Source organism: Bombina bombina, chromosome 4 (assembly GCF_027579735.1).
Source record: "Bombina bombina isolate aBomBom1 chromosome 4, aBomBom1.pri, whole genome shotgun sequence".
Lineage (NCBI taxonomy): Eukaryota > Metazoa > Chordata > Amphibia > Anura > Bombinatoridae > Bombina > Bombina bombina.
The window spans coordinates 108,331,253-108,346,896 of NC_069502.1; the positions used below are offsets into that span (position 1 = coordinate 108,331,253).

At 36.8% G+C, this 15,644-nt stretch overlaps 1 protein-coding gene across 1 annotated transcript in view; it reads left to right on the plus strand.

The window, feature by feature from the left end:
* Positions 1 to 15,644, plus strand: part of LOC128655973 (cytochrome P450 2K4-like) — a 66,373-nt gene that overhangs the window by 22,577 nt on the left and 28,152 nt on the right. The window contains 1 exon segment of the mRNA XM_053709590.1: positions 8,585 to 8,745. Coding sequence (XP_053565565.1) covers positions 8,585 to 8,745 — 161 coding nt within the window.

Here is a 15,644-nt window from a genome sequence, read left to right on the forward strand (position 1 = left end):
CTATATAGAGCTGAGTCTGGTATTTTTGTTACAAGCATTGTAGATAAAGAGATTTACAACAATAATGAGAGAAGTATTGTAAAACATGCGTAACCAGCATAACAATAAGGATAGTGAAACCTTGTTTTTATATAATAGAAATAATGTGTATGTTCTCCACATCGTCACTCATGAAATGATCTATTCTAAAAAGAGAGAAGAATTGGGACCAGTGCGGATTATTTATTATTTGGCCACTTTTGGACCAAGTTAGCGGGAAGGGGGAAAGGAAGTTCAGCGGGCAAGAGCCGCTCTAAGAGGAGTGGGGGAAGGGAATGGGGAGCGGAGCCTTATAAGATACAGTAATATTAAGGTGACAGGAGTGCGTAAGGGTCAAGCTATATAATCACAGGAATGGGTTTCAAGATAACAACCTGTTTATTTAATTAATGCGGAGGGACATGGCTAGCCTAGGGAAGAATAATTGACAAACTGAGGTGTAACTACTACATATCTCTAGAGAGCTTTGAATATAGCAGTGTTTTAGGGTCTATTTCTATATTGTGCATAATGCTCCATATGTCTTGCAGCGCTTTAATTAATTTACTGTTAAATCTATCTGGTATTGTGCTACATGGGTTAGATGGTAATACTCTGAGGTCCCGGCCGCTGACCCAGAAGTATACCACTAAAGATGTTAGGCATATGTATTATAAAAGAATTAGCTACCTCCCTCGAAAGAATCTTGTGTGGATATATATGCACATGAAGTCACAAGACTCCCTTATTAAACATATTCATCTGCAATAGGCAGTGTGCGAAACCCAAAAGCTGGGACTAGAACATAGCTCACATGGGTAAACCACTAGATCTCAATATAGTATTATAGTTCATGAGACCAGATATAGTGAGTAGATTGGACTCAGCTAGGTATGAACCGCCAATCTTCAGTTCTCAATTGGTAAACAAACCTATCCATGATGAGTATTAAGCAGGTCTTAAGGCTGGGACCAAAACCTACTTCGCATAGAAAGACTATGGTTGCATATCAATGTTATGAACACTGCTATCTCCCTGAATAATGCATGCAAGCTACAATAATAAGACAAGGTGATACAGGGATCATACCCAGGTTAGCCATATGAATAATCCTCATCTAAAGGTAATGGGAGCTTAGATAGATTACACAAGACCATGTAATTTATATATGATTCACTTCAAAGTAACAAAGGTCTAATATTAAGAGGCCATGTTATATCCATGTACTAACTAATATAAAACATCAGAGGAGCAGTATTGCAACTTACTGTGCTAACAACAGCTTAATATGTAATAGTACACACCTATTACCCATAACAATGTGAATAGCTGCTATCCCTTAGATAACTCTAACCTCTAAAGTGGTGTAAGTTAGCAGTAAAAAATTACATATCTTGTCGTAGATGTATTAAAGTGAAGGTAAAGTTTTCAGGGTTGTAACACATCAAAGCATTTGTTAATCCTTATATAAGTGAATCGCTAACTTGTTTTCTCTATATAATTTATATTTTGCAAAATATGAAGATTTATCATTCCCTACCGTTTCCATGATTGACTCCTCCCAAATCCTATTTTCTGCTTTTCTGATCTTTGACATATAGAGCGGTCCCACCCGCTCTATACATCTCTCTAAAGCGCGTTCATGACATCCCTCTCCACTGCGCATGCGCTAAACGGCAACCCCTTCTGAATTGCGCATGCGTTAAATTAATGAAAACAAACAGTTGAAACCAGCTCCACTAGCCCTGTGCCCCCTTACCACACTTCCGACACAAACAGCGATATCTGTTTACTTCATGTGTCCGTGGTATCTCTACGAGGCTGGTGTCCCTGTGGAGCTGGAAACTCTACTCCTCCTCTTTTCGGGGGGGTGTGTCTGTCTTGTCCAATCACATTGCAGGATACCTGTTTCATCGGGCGGCTCAGCTGATTCCAGGCAGGTACACAAAGAAAATGTTCGCCAGATAAAGGATATATTAAAACTCACTTTTTATTAGCATCTTTAAAATTGCACAGTCTTTGTAGTACTGCAACAGAGTAAAGAAATGACACAAGCACACTGGCGTAGCACAGAACGGCTTAAACAGCCGTAGTCATAGCCTGATTTCTTTACTCTGTTGCAGTACTCCAAAGACTGTGTAATTTTAAAGATGCTAATAAAGACTGAGTTTTATCTGGCGAACATTTTCTTTGTCTACCTGCTTGGAATCAGATGAGCCGCCAGATGAAACCGGGTAAAAGTAATTTCCTCACCGCATGTAGCCGTCCGTATTGTCTGTAGAAATAAAAGCCTAGTTCTTATTATTTTTCAAGATAAAATTACGCATGCGCGAATCTGGAGCGCGCGTGGAGTCAGAGGAGGAAAGAAAAAATATAGCGCATGCGCATATTGTAAAGGAGGCTAATGACGTTGATTGACGGCCGCCTAACGGACAGATTTTATATAGGCTAACATAAAAACGTGATCCATACAGGAAAAAAAAAAAAAATCGGGTTGAATTTGCAGACCATCAAACAGTGAGTAAAAAAGGACATAACTTTATTTACACTCATAATTAAAAAAAAATGATGAATTAAACTCATATTCATTTTGAGTAAAGTATATTATTCCGGATAGAGATGAAGGTAACTTTACCTTCACTTCATGTGAACCTAATATGAGCTGTAGAGTGAAGCCGCTGCTATGGCTAAAATAGTTACAAAATACAGGTATTAATACATATAAAGAACGTTATAGAAACTGTAAAAAAATCAACCAAACACTGGGATAAACAAGTTTAACACTAGATTGTACATTTATGAACGAATGATGAAGCCATATAAGAGAGCCTCCATAGTTCCCACCTATAGCTATGAAGTAATTGTACAGCAATTACAATACTCTAGGGTTAGGACTATAATTATATTGGGGGGAACAGGAAATGTGTACTTATCCTAGGTGATACTTATGAACTACTCTGCCAGCTCAGATAAGCATAAAAACAGTGCTATTAATATATGACTGTAGGCCAATTTACTTTCTCAAACAGTCCTCTAAACACAGCTATGTAGGCTAAGAACCTTTATATAGAGCCAGTCAAAGGGATGTTTGAAAGTTGTATGTCCACTGGAACCAAGCAGAATATAGTTGAATATAGGTAAAGTATAACAGAACTTGTAAAAGAAAGGAACCAGATTACCAAGATCCATTTAAGTGAATAACTAGGAATTCACCCCATAGGCAAAAACAATTCTAGGAGATATAACATTTTCCCCCCAATATCATAAATTTAAAAGAAAAATAAGTACAGTAAGGGGGTGAACATGTATTACAAAATAACATTAAAAATTAGAGCATAAATAGGAACCTTATCGTAAAATGAGCACAGTCCTATGTAGTTTAGTGATTATGAATATGAGTATTGAGTAACCTCAGGTCATAACAACATATAAGCCATTCTAAGTATATATCAGCTTGTCCTGCTCACACCTAGTTAAGTGTCCTTCAGAGTGTCAGATTAGCTGGACTGTCCCAAGATAAGCGTTCTCTGTATGTGCCAAGCCAGGAGGGCATTCTCTAGCCGATACCAGACTTGTGGGAATGGTGAGCCGACACTATTAGCACCGGGAATGAAACCATGCAGACCGCAAGCGGAGCATCAATGAGCAGCCCCGTTCCAGCCCAAGAGTTGACGGTAAATAAGTCAGATTCCAGTGACGACGTTCTTACAGAGTCTGACCATAGCTTTACTGGTGAGACCGTTAAGTTACTGCTAGCGGTAGTTGCTATTGGGGATAGTAGAAGCCCAGCTTCTTCTGTTTTAGTGGCAATAGGCTGCGGGAGACTTGATTGCGTGCTTAGCCCTGTTGACTTCACCATATAGGCTCTAGAGTCTCACTTGTTGCCAGCGCATCCCGGTTCCCCTTCATAGTTGTTCTCAGCACTGCTACTAGTTCGCCCTGGTGGGCATCCATAGTGAGCATCAACTCATGCAACATGAGTATTACTTGCTTCTCCATTGCGTATAATATGGCTGGATCTCCAGTAAAAGTAACCAAGCGTGGTTGATCTTTAAAATGGCGTTCCACCACACACAGACAATATAACAGGTCAGGAAGATTCTTGCGTGAACGTGGCGTCCAATACTATATTTTCAAAACCAATAAAACATTTGTCTCACTCTTCAGGGTGTAATGGATATTAGAGCTGAATATAAGGTTCCTTAATGTATTTAAAATAACAAAATATTTAAACAAACACCCGGAGCTCTAAAGAGATGCATCTCTCTGCTTCGGCAGTTGGCTCCGCCCCCCAGGTTAGGGTTTTTAATATGTAATTTAGTTAATTTAATTGGTAGTTTAATCTAATTGTAGTATAATTGTTAGGGTAGGTTAATTAATATTTAAAATAGTTTATTTTAATTCTACAGGTAAGTTTAAATTTATTTGAAGATAGGGATGTTGTAATTTTAATTTAAAGTTAGCGGGTTGTTAGGTTTAGGGGTTAATAGCTTACTTTAGTTTATGACGATGTGGAGGACTGACGGTTTATGGGTTAATAGGTTTAGTTAGTGGTGGTGATGTGGGAGGCCAGAGATTTAGGGGTAAATACTTTTATTTAGTGGTGGCGGTGGCGGGGGAGCGGTGGAATAGGGGCTAATACATTCTATTTAGGTTGCGGCGATGTTTGGGGCAGAAGATTAGGGGTGTTTAGACTCGGGGTTTATGTTAGGGTGTTAGGTGTAAACGTCACTTGTTTTTAACTATATAAATCAATGGGATATCTGGCAGCATTGAACATAAGCTTTCACTGCTTTTAGACTCCCATTGATTTCTATGGCATCCGCGTCCTCCAGGGTGGCGTATTGAAAACCAGGTAAGCTGGGCCGGAATAGCTGCAAGCATACCTGTTAACTATTTGCTAAATGGGAAAAAGAGTCGAATGTGTGTGTTTGTGGAACATCTGTAATGACGTAAGCATCGATCTGCGTCGGATTGAGACCGGGGGATCGTATATTACGTCACAAATTTCAACATTTGCCGGGTCTGTAGTCTTTGATAACTAGGTCGGATCAAGCTTGCAACAATTGCGCTGTGGAATTTCAGTGTATTTGCGGTTGAGGCTTTGATAAATATACCCCTATATCTGAACTGTAATGCATACTCCCAATGTATGCTTCCATGATCATGTATTCCGCATTCAATAGTATGGTGAGACCTTATAAATAAATTATTATTATTTTTGTAGTAATACTAGTAGTATTAGATCCAATCATGATCCAGAAATCCCATAGTTGTATTTAGCCCCCTCCCCTTACTCTCACTTAATCTTAAAAAGTGAAACCCCATAAAAGGAAATGAAAACCTCATAGATTATAATGGTTCAAAAAGGACTGGATATAATATCACACACACTCAGGATGACTCCTCTTCACAGGCCTGGGTGTTGCTCCAACATAAGAACAGAAAAGATAAAAACAAACATACATGATGTCGCATAGTACATTATATCCAATGTATAGCAAGTATAAGCAAATAAAACCATTACACTCACAAGAGAGAATTACCTCCTTGCACGGCTTCTGCAGAAATTGTTCCAGAGATGGCAAAAATAAATAAATTAAATTCTTATGAATAATAATGTCAGTGGTAACATAAGCAGCACACGCTGCACATGCTGTAGCGAATCATGTCCACCCGACATCCCTAAATGCCGATAGCATACATGTCGGCATTTAACATTGCGCAAGCATTTCTTGTGAAATGCTTGTGCAATGCCGCCCCTGCACATTCGTGGCCAATCGACCGCTAGCAGGAGGTGTCAATCATTCCGATCATGGCGGAGAAGTTAAGGAGCATCGCTGCTTCTTTACTTAGGTTCTCTTAGGAAACTTCAGGAGTAGATTGCAGCATCCGCTGCTACCCCATAAGGTGTGCATTTAACAATTTAATTTTAGGTAATTTTATTATTACAATTTCCCAAGATGAAACACTTAATAGTGATCATAAACAAATATTTTGATATCCATCTATATCCATCCACTTTTAAACAGCAAGGCAAGTATTTTACAGCAAAGGCACATAATAAAATGCAACTAACAAGAGAATAAAATAATAGCACTTACTCTGAATTTCATTTTGTTTGTGACAAATTTCAAAATTTCCTTCTATTTCTCTCCCCTTTCTATCATGTGATAGCCATCAGCAAATCATAGTAGTAGCATAGTTGGCAACATTTAAAAAAAAAATTCCAAGGACACTGTAGCAGAGCAAGCAAGCGGGTTACTGTAGTATTGACAACCTACAGTTCAACTGCTCCGTCCACTCAGTTCTGCAATCAAAACACACCCATTTGATAGTAATAGTATAATTTAGACTTATCCATAGCGTCTTATACAGATTACAGCACCAAGCTCATACATCTACCCAGTCTCTGGAACAGATTCTAGTCATATGGTTATTTTTACAACACAGCATCAAAATTAGGCAGATATATAACATGTGAACCCATTCAATAATAATACCACTATTACATTAGGAATTAATTATATTTAAATAATACACTATCTATCTATTTATCTATCTTTTTTTCATCTGCATGTGCTATCGTACTCATGAAAGTTTAATTGAAATTTTATTGCCCCTTTTAATTATTTTAATTAATTTGAGATTACATTTTCAGTTTATAGTGTCTATAACATACAAACAGTATTTTCAAAAACATAAATAATGGAAAAAAGCAGTAAGAATAGTCAAAAATTACCAGCTGTTCGAGATGAATTGGATTCAAATTAGAAAAGCCATGAGTTACTTTACAGGGAAATTATGATGAAATAGATTAGGAGGATTCTGAGTTATTCATAATTACTTAGCATGTACTAAATGATTTCTGTCAGTATCTAACTCCACCACAGTGAATCATTGACCTAATTCACTGTGCATTTTCTTATACAGTGGGTATTGAAAAGAATCAACCCCCTTGAAAATAATCACATTTTGTTACTTTGCAGCCCGAAATAAAGACAGATGCATTTTTTGTTTATCCAGTTGAATTTACACAGTGCAACTTATAACATTCAAGTGAAAGATATAACACCAACATGTCAGGCAAAAATAAAGACAATTCAAAAACAGAATCACCGAGTTGGAAAAAGGATCACCCCTCTCCTAAAATTACTTGTAAACTCAAACAGGTGTAGCTAATCACCTTCTCAACAGCACACACAAAGCCTTCAACTGTAATCAGATGTGGGCATATCCCTGGTAGTGCAGCTGAAGCAAACAATCAATTATGGGTGGCAAGGCACTGTCAAAATATCTCCGGGATAATGTTGTGGACAGGCACAATTCAGGAGATGGATACAAGAAAATATCAAGGTTTATATCAATGCCTAGAAGCACAGTGAAGTCTATTATTAGGAAGTGGAGGGTATTTGGTACAACACAGACCCTCTCTGGATTAGGACATCGCTCCAAACTGGATGAAAAAGCCAAGAGGAAACTTGTCAGAGAGGCTACCAACAGGCCCACAGCAACTCTAGAGCAGTTGCAGGAATTTATGACAAAGAGTTGTCATTGTGTGCATGTGACAACAATATCACAAATTCTCCACAAATGTGACTTGTATCGGAAGGTTGCAAGAAATAAAGCCACTCCTCAACAAAAGGCCACATGTAGTCATGACTGAGCCTTGCCATAACACACCTATGAGATTCTGAGACCACATGGAATAAGGTGTTAAGGTCAGATAAGACTAAAGTTGAATTATTTGGCCTCATTAACAAATTATATGTCTGGAGTAAATCCAGTACAGCTCACCATCCAAATAACACCATATCTACAGTATAGCATGGAGGTGGTAATATCCTGTTATGGGTTGTTTCTCTGCAGCAGGCACTGGAACACTTATCAGGATAGAAGGAATAATGGATGGGGCAAAATACCATCAAATTCTTGAGTAAAATCTGCTGCCCTCTGCCAGGAAGTTGTCAATGGGAAGAAGGTTTACCTTCCAACATGACAATGACCCAAAGCACACAGCAAAAATGACCACACAGTGGTTGAAGGGAAAAAAGTGGAATGTCCTTGCATGGCCTAGTCAGCCCAGACTTAAAACCCATTAAATATCTGTGGCATGACGTGAAGACTGCAGTCCACAAACGGTCAGTCGGTCACCATCAAAGGTAACTGAACTGGAGCAGTTCTGCAAAGAAGAGTGGGCAAATATTGCACAGTCTAGATGTGCAAAGTTATTAGAGACATATCCCAACAGACTAAAGGCTATAATTAAAGCAAAAGGTGGTTCAACAAAATATTGACACAAAGGTGTGATCCCTTTTCCAACTCAGTGATTCTGATTTTTAAATTGTCTTTATTTTTGCCTGACATGTTGGTGTTATATCTTTCACTTTGATGTTATAAGTTGCACTGAGTAATACAACTGGATAAACAAAATTGTATCTGTCTTTATTTCAGGCTGCAAAGCAACAAAATGTAATTATTTTCAAGGGGGGTGATTCTTTTTAATACCCACTGTAGCAACTTCTTGTTTTAATAATGGTATTTATTATATATTTTTTTATTTTAGGAAAGCCATTTGAAAATACAATGATCATGAATGGTGCTATAGCCAACATTATTGTTGCCATATTACTTGGTCATCGCTTTGATTATGAAGATCCAAAATTCCTGAGACTAATGAGCATCATAAATGAAAATATAAGGCTTTTGGGAAGTCCAGCAGTGACGGTAATGCATTTATTTTTTTAGCTGCAATTTGTTCTGTAATGCAAGATGAAAAAGTAATATAACTAAAATAATAATATATAGAGAGAGGATATCAGGCCTCATTTATGTAGTTGCAGCTGCAGGTACAGAGACAAAGGGGTCAATTTATCAAAGTGCGAGCGGACATGATACAATGTAGCGTATCATGTCCGCCGCACATCGATAAATAGCGACAGCATATGCTGTCGGCATTTGTCATGGCACAAGCAGTTCTTGTGAACTGCTTGTGCAATGCTGCCCCTGCAGATTCACGGACAATCGGCCGCTAGCAGGGGGTGTCAATCAGCCCGATTGTATAGGATCGGGCGGATTGATGTCCACGGTCTCAGAGCATGCGGACAAGTTATGTAGCAGCGGTCTTTAGACCGCTGCTTCATAACTACTGTTTTTGGAGCTTGATAATTCGGCCTCCAAGTGTTACAGGCTTGTGTGCTCATGCCTGAAATGCTATTTAAAGGGACAGGAAACCCAACATTTTGTTTTCATGATTCAAATAGAGAATACAATTTGAAACAACTTTCCAATTTACTTCTATTATATAGTTTCATTCATTCCTCAGATATCCTTTGTAGAAGAAATAACAATGCACATGGGTGAACTAATCATCTATGTACAGCCACCAATAAACAGCTACTGAGCCTATTTAGATAAGCTTTCAACATAGGATAACAAGAGAATGAAGTGAATTAGATAATAGAAGTAAATTTGAAAGTTGTTCAAAATTGCATGGTCTTTCTAAATCATGAAAGAAAAAAAATTGGTTTCATATCCCTTTAAGTAGCAGTTTTAAGGATCTTCTGGGATGATTGACAAGTTGCTGAAGAGCAGTAGCTTTTTCAATGTTAACTGCTCGCTGCAATGGAGAAACGGAGGCCATTGGGGTCAATTTATCAAGCTCCGTATGGAGCTTGATGCCCTGAAGGCTCGCCTGAAACAGAAGTTATGAAGCAGCAGTCTAAAGACCGCTGCTCCCTAACCTGTCCGCCTGCTCTGAGGCGGCGGAGAGAAATCAACCTGATCGAATACGATCGGGTTGATTGACACCCCCTACTATTCGTCGATTGGCCACAAATCTGCAGGGAGCGGCATTAATGCTGACAGCGTATGCTGTCGGCATTTATCGATGTGCACATTAATAGATTTACCCCATAGTGTCATTAGGGAGGTAAATAAGAAACAGGTAAATAGTAGGGTGGCAATACCTTAAAGGGACATTGTAGTAAACATGATCTTTGTTTCATTTAAAATAGGGCATTGACGAATATATTTCAATGTTTTGCTTTCTTTTCCTGTCTCACTTGCTGATGTGTGTCCCTCTTCATCAATTAAAACAGAGGCAGTTGTCCTTATTCATCGGTGATAATTAATAGGAAGTACAAAACCAATACTAAAGTATTAGATTCATGTGAAATGTAAGCAGCTTTTTCTTAACATATTTGTCAGTGAAAATAAAGACTCAGTAGATACTTTAAATACAAGTCTGTAAATGGCCTAGATTATGCATGAAGCACAGGGCATGACCTGGGGAGTTTGAGATGAGGAGCTTTTCATTTTCAATTGAATATTTTTAAATTGCTCCAAATAGTAAGTGGTTATTGAGATGAATCAGTCTGTCAGACATGATGAAATACTATAAATTGTTTGGTGGATGAACTGCATTGGAAACCAAATTTGGTTCATTTATACCTTATTGATGTGAAAATGAATTATTGTAATTGTTGCACCCTGGGTGAGATTTTGCAAGCTTTTCTTTGCATGAGTGGTGATGGTTTGTGACTGTATGAATATTAGAAATGAATGAACGATTATGTATACTTCTAAAAATAAGTATAACCAAGAAGACATAAAGAACAGCCATTAGAGTGTCATGGAATAAAAGGCATCACAAACTGTATACAAAAGTGGGTTGATGATTGTCCACAACAACAAAACAAATAAATTATGGAAAACCACATTTAAAACATTGATGTCCAAGTGATGTTTATTATTTTAGGTAAATATTTAAATATATCACTGTGTATTACTGGCAATCAGTGCAGTTTCTAGAGAATCTGGTTCCCAAGGCGAAAATTCAAAATTTGCTGCCACCTCATTCTAAAGTTTACACCCATATACATTCAGATGCATGCAATCACATGCAATTAACCAAATATATTCACCAGTCAAAAGACTCATACAAGCACCCATATGTATTCCTATGCACACAGACACATGCAAAACTTCATATACAGTATACAACAGAAGTGAGTACACCACAGTGCAATATCACTTAAATGTCAAATGATTCAAAATTGTATAACCTAACAGTAACTGCATTACGTCTAAGTTTTACAGTAGGGTATTTATTCTGTAAAATTAAAAACTAACTGTTTCGATTTACTATATTAAAAATGCCGGCCCCCAAAGCAGGAAATCAATGCAAGAAAAGTCAGTGCACCTTTCATTACTGAGATTCAAATATTTTACTTTTTTCAATACTTTGCATGTCCACCTTTATTTTTGATGACAGACTCAATCCTCCTTGGCATGGGGGAAACCAGTGTCTGGAGAGATGTTCTGCCCTTCTTCAGAGATAAAAAAAATTAAACTACTCTTTGCTGGAGGGGTTGTGTTGCTCTACCATTCTCTTTAAAATACCCCAAAGGTGTTCTACTGGATTCAAGTCAGGTGACATACTTGGCCAGGTCATAGTTTTCACTTGTTTCTCCTTTAGAAACTCCTTTGTGATTTTGGCAGTGTGCTTTGGATCTTTATCATGCTGAAATATTCTTCCTCTGCCAAACTTCTGGAGACTGTTAGCCATCTTGTCAGCCAGTATTTTGGTATATTGCAGGCATTCATGGTGCCATCTATAAATGTCATCTCCCCAACACCTTTTGCAGTCATGCAGCCCCATATCGTCACACTCCCACTACCATGATTCACTGTTGGGACTATGCATTCACTGTAATAATCCTGACCAGGTTCATACCAAACATGCTGCACCCCATCTGAGCTGAAAAGTTGTATCTTGGTTTTGGCCATCTTACCAAATAACTTGCTCCCAGTATTCATCAGGCTTTTCATGTTGTTTAGCAAAGTTTAATCTTGCAGTTTTGTGCCGAAGAGCAAGTAAGGGTTTTTACCTTGGATGCTGTCCATAGAAGTTGACATTATGCAATGTCCTTAGCACTGTCTGGGCTGTCAAAGAAACTCCAATTTCTATCGATAATCCCTGAGCCAAATCTGAAGCACTTGCCTTGATGCAAATCTGAAGCATTTGCCTGTTGCTCAGAGCTAGATTGTGCAAGTAGCACACTGTCCGTTGCGTCATTTTAGGAGGACAGCCACTGCGGCTCTGATTTTTGGCACTGTGTATCGATCTATACCTCCTTATTACTGCTGCAACTGCGTTCTGACTGATTTTTAGTTGGTCACCAATCTTCCTGTATCCTTTTGTCTCACAATCATATTTTTCAATTCCTCTGGCAATTCTTTTCCATGTGGAGACATGATGCAAACTTAGAGATAGACACAGCCCATTGGTCAAAAAATTAGACTGTTCTGGTAACTATGCTCATGCAAGTAGGCTAATTTGAAATCATAGGTGTACTCCATTTTGTTTCAGTGATCTAATTTGTGTGTCAGTGACCACAGGTATATTCACTTTTGTTGCATTAAGTTTCTACTTTGGGGCCTGTATTTTTAATATAATATTTCTAAAGTATTTGTTTTTGATTGTTTATAATAGGAAATACTCTACTTGTCAACTTAGAAATAAAATAATTATTGAGAGTTGAGTACATTTTGAATAATTTGATATTTAAAGGGACACTGAACCCAATTTTTTTCTTTCATGATTCAGATAGAGCATGACATTTTAAGCAACTTTCTAATTTACTCCTATTATCAAATTTTCTTCATTCTCTTGGTATCTTTATTTGAAATGCAAGAATGTAAGTTTAGATGCCAGCCCATTTTTTGTGAACAAGCTGGGTTGTTCTTGCTGATTGGTGGATAAATTCATCCCCCAATAGAAAAAGTGCTGTCCAGAGTTCTGAACCAATAAAAAAGCTTAGATGTCTTATTTTTCAAATAAAGATAGCAAGAGAACGAAGAAAAATTTGATAATAGGAATAAATTAGATAGTTGCTTAAAATTGCATGCTCTATCTGAATCATGAAAGAAAAAACATGGGTTCAGTGTCCCTTTAAGTGATATTGTCCAGGAGTGTACTCACTTCTGTTGTATACTGTACATTCCCAAGCACACAGACACATGCAGGCACCCATATATCTTAACTTCTGCCACTAATACTTGCATCACTGCTCATGAGCATAAATGGACAGGTTCCCTGTCAGCAAAAATTGTTCTCCCACAGCTTTTTAAATAGGGACTTTTGTGTATTTTTGCTTTATAGCCTTTTATATTTCAAATTTCCCATAAGGGGTGAGCCATCTAAAATACCAAAATGTATTGCATAATGTTTTACAGGTCTGGCTACAATGTATGTGGGAGATCGGTGATCTTCTGACATGAATGTTTTCAGAAGAAGTGTTAACCAATATTTATACAACATATTGGGCCAGATTACGAGTGGCACGCTTACAGTTACACACAAGCGATATTGGGTTTATTACGGCTGTTTGTGAGCATTGGGTGTAGCAATTGTATTACAAGTTGAAAGTAAATTTGATCACTTTAATGCAATTGAATTTAAAGTGCGTCGGGATAGCACAACCTCAGAGATCTGGTAAACTGTTTTATGAAACAAACAAAAAAGTGTCACAAAAGACCTCAAAAATACTTTTAAAAGTACAGTTACACTCATAATAAAACTATCTAATAAAAATATTTAAAAAAATATTGCACAAAATACTCAAAGATATGAGGTTTCAGGTGTTAGGAAAAAGGGCAGCAAAGGGCTTTAACACAGAGATACATACATATACATGTGTAAAAATATATATGTGAGTTTGTGTATATATTTATATATACAGTATGTATATATATATATATATATATATATATATATATATTTATAGTTACCATATTGCCTCTTTAAAAAGGGACACATATGAAAAATACATACTGTATGTCAGGGTTCTTGTACAAAACATTTCTTTAAACAGCCCTGAAAACAGCCCTGACATATGTATTTTTCATATGTGTCCCTTTTTAAAGCGGCAATATGGTAACTGTATATATATATATATATATATATATATATATATATATATATATATATTCATTAAAATTATGGGGGAGATAAAAAACTTAAATTAAAATCCTCCATGTCTCAAAATTAAATCAATATAAATATTTGCATAGGAAACTAGCACATCTAGGCAAGATTTCCCACTTGCTTTTTCCTAGAAATACTTCATAAACAATGTTACCAATGCACAAGAAAATTCTGTGTAAGATATGCAAATTAGATATGCAAATTCTCAGTTTTTTTGCTTCAAGTACTGTTTTAAAACAGCGATCCTTTTATCTCCCCCATAATTTTAATGAATTTTGGTTTAACCCTGAAAGTAGCTTTACCAATGCAGCAACCAGAAATCTATCTCCTACTGATGAGTTCCAAATAGAACGAAACAGGCTGTCTAGTGAGTGATTTCTGGTTTGCTGCAATAATCCTGTTAAAAGGATCGCTGTGTTAAAACAGTACTTGAAGCAAAAAAACTGAGAATTTGCATATCTCATTTGCATATCTTACCCAGAATTCTCTTGTGCATTGGTAACATTGTGTATGAAGTATTTCTGGGAAAAAGCAAGCGGGAAATCTTACCTAGATGTGCTAGTTTCCTATGCAAATATTTATATTGATTTAATTTTGAGACATGGAGGATTTTAATTTCAGTTTCTTATCTCCCCCATAATTTTAATGAATTTTGGTTTAACCCTGAAAGTAGCTTTACCAATGCAGCAACCAGAAATCTATTTCCTACTGATGAGTTCCACATAGAACAAAACAGGCTGTCTAGTGAGTGATTTCAGTTTGCTCCAATAATCCTGTTAAAAGGATCGCTGTGTTAAAACAATACTTGAAGCAAAAAAACTGAGAATTTGCATATCTTACCCAGAATTCTCCTGTGCATTGGTAACATTGTATATGAAGTATTTCTGGGAAAAAGCAAGCGGGGAATCTTACCTAGATGTGCTAGTTTCCTATGCAAATATTTATATTGATTTTATATATATATATAAAATCACATCTATCTATCTATCTATCTATCTATCTAACATTTCCCTGTTCAGATTTAAGGCAGCATTTGCAGTGGAATATTTAAATACAAACACTAGTCTCTGGGCTCTCACTTAGCGCTGATTTCTCACACCTCTCCCTATTAATATATATATATATGTATAGATATATATTGTACCAAAATACCATCAGCTATATGTAAAAATATGTACAGTATTTATGAATACATAGACCATATTCTTCTTGTGAAGAACATTGAGAATATGCGATCGGGTATATATAAATGATGTGTGTGTATGTATATGTATGTGTGTATGAGTATATATTTTATCTATAGTTTACTTAAATTTAAATGAAATACTATAGTACATAAATAAGTAGAGAACTCCTCTGCATGAGCGGAGGTTTAGTGCTCGAGTAATAGTCAACACAGAAGTCTATTATGTGAGTGATTTAGCACAATCGTGATATTAGTGATGTTAGTGTGCCCCAGACTATCACTCAAGCACTAAAATATTACTATACACTTGTAATATGAGCGCAAAAATAGAAACTCTATTGATTTAATTTGAGTAATGTTAACGCACAGTAGTACTAATATTTTTGCACTCCACTTGTAATCTAGCCCATAGTGATTTGTAATATTTAGACTTTCAGCGTCTCATAACAG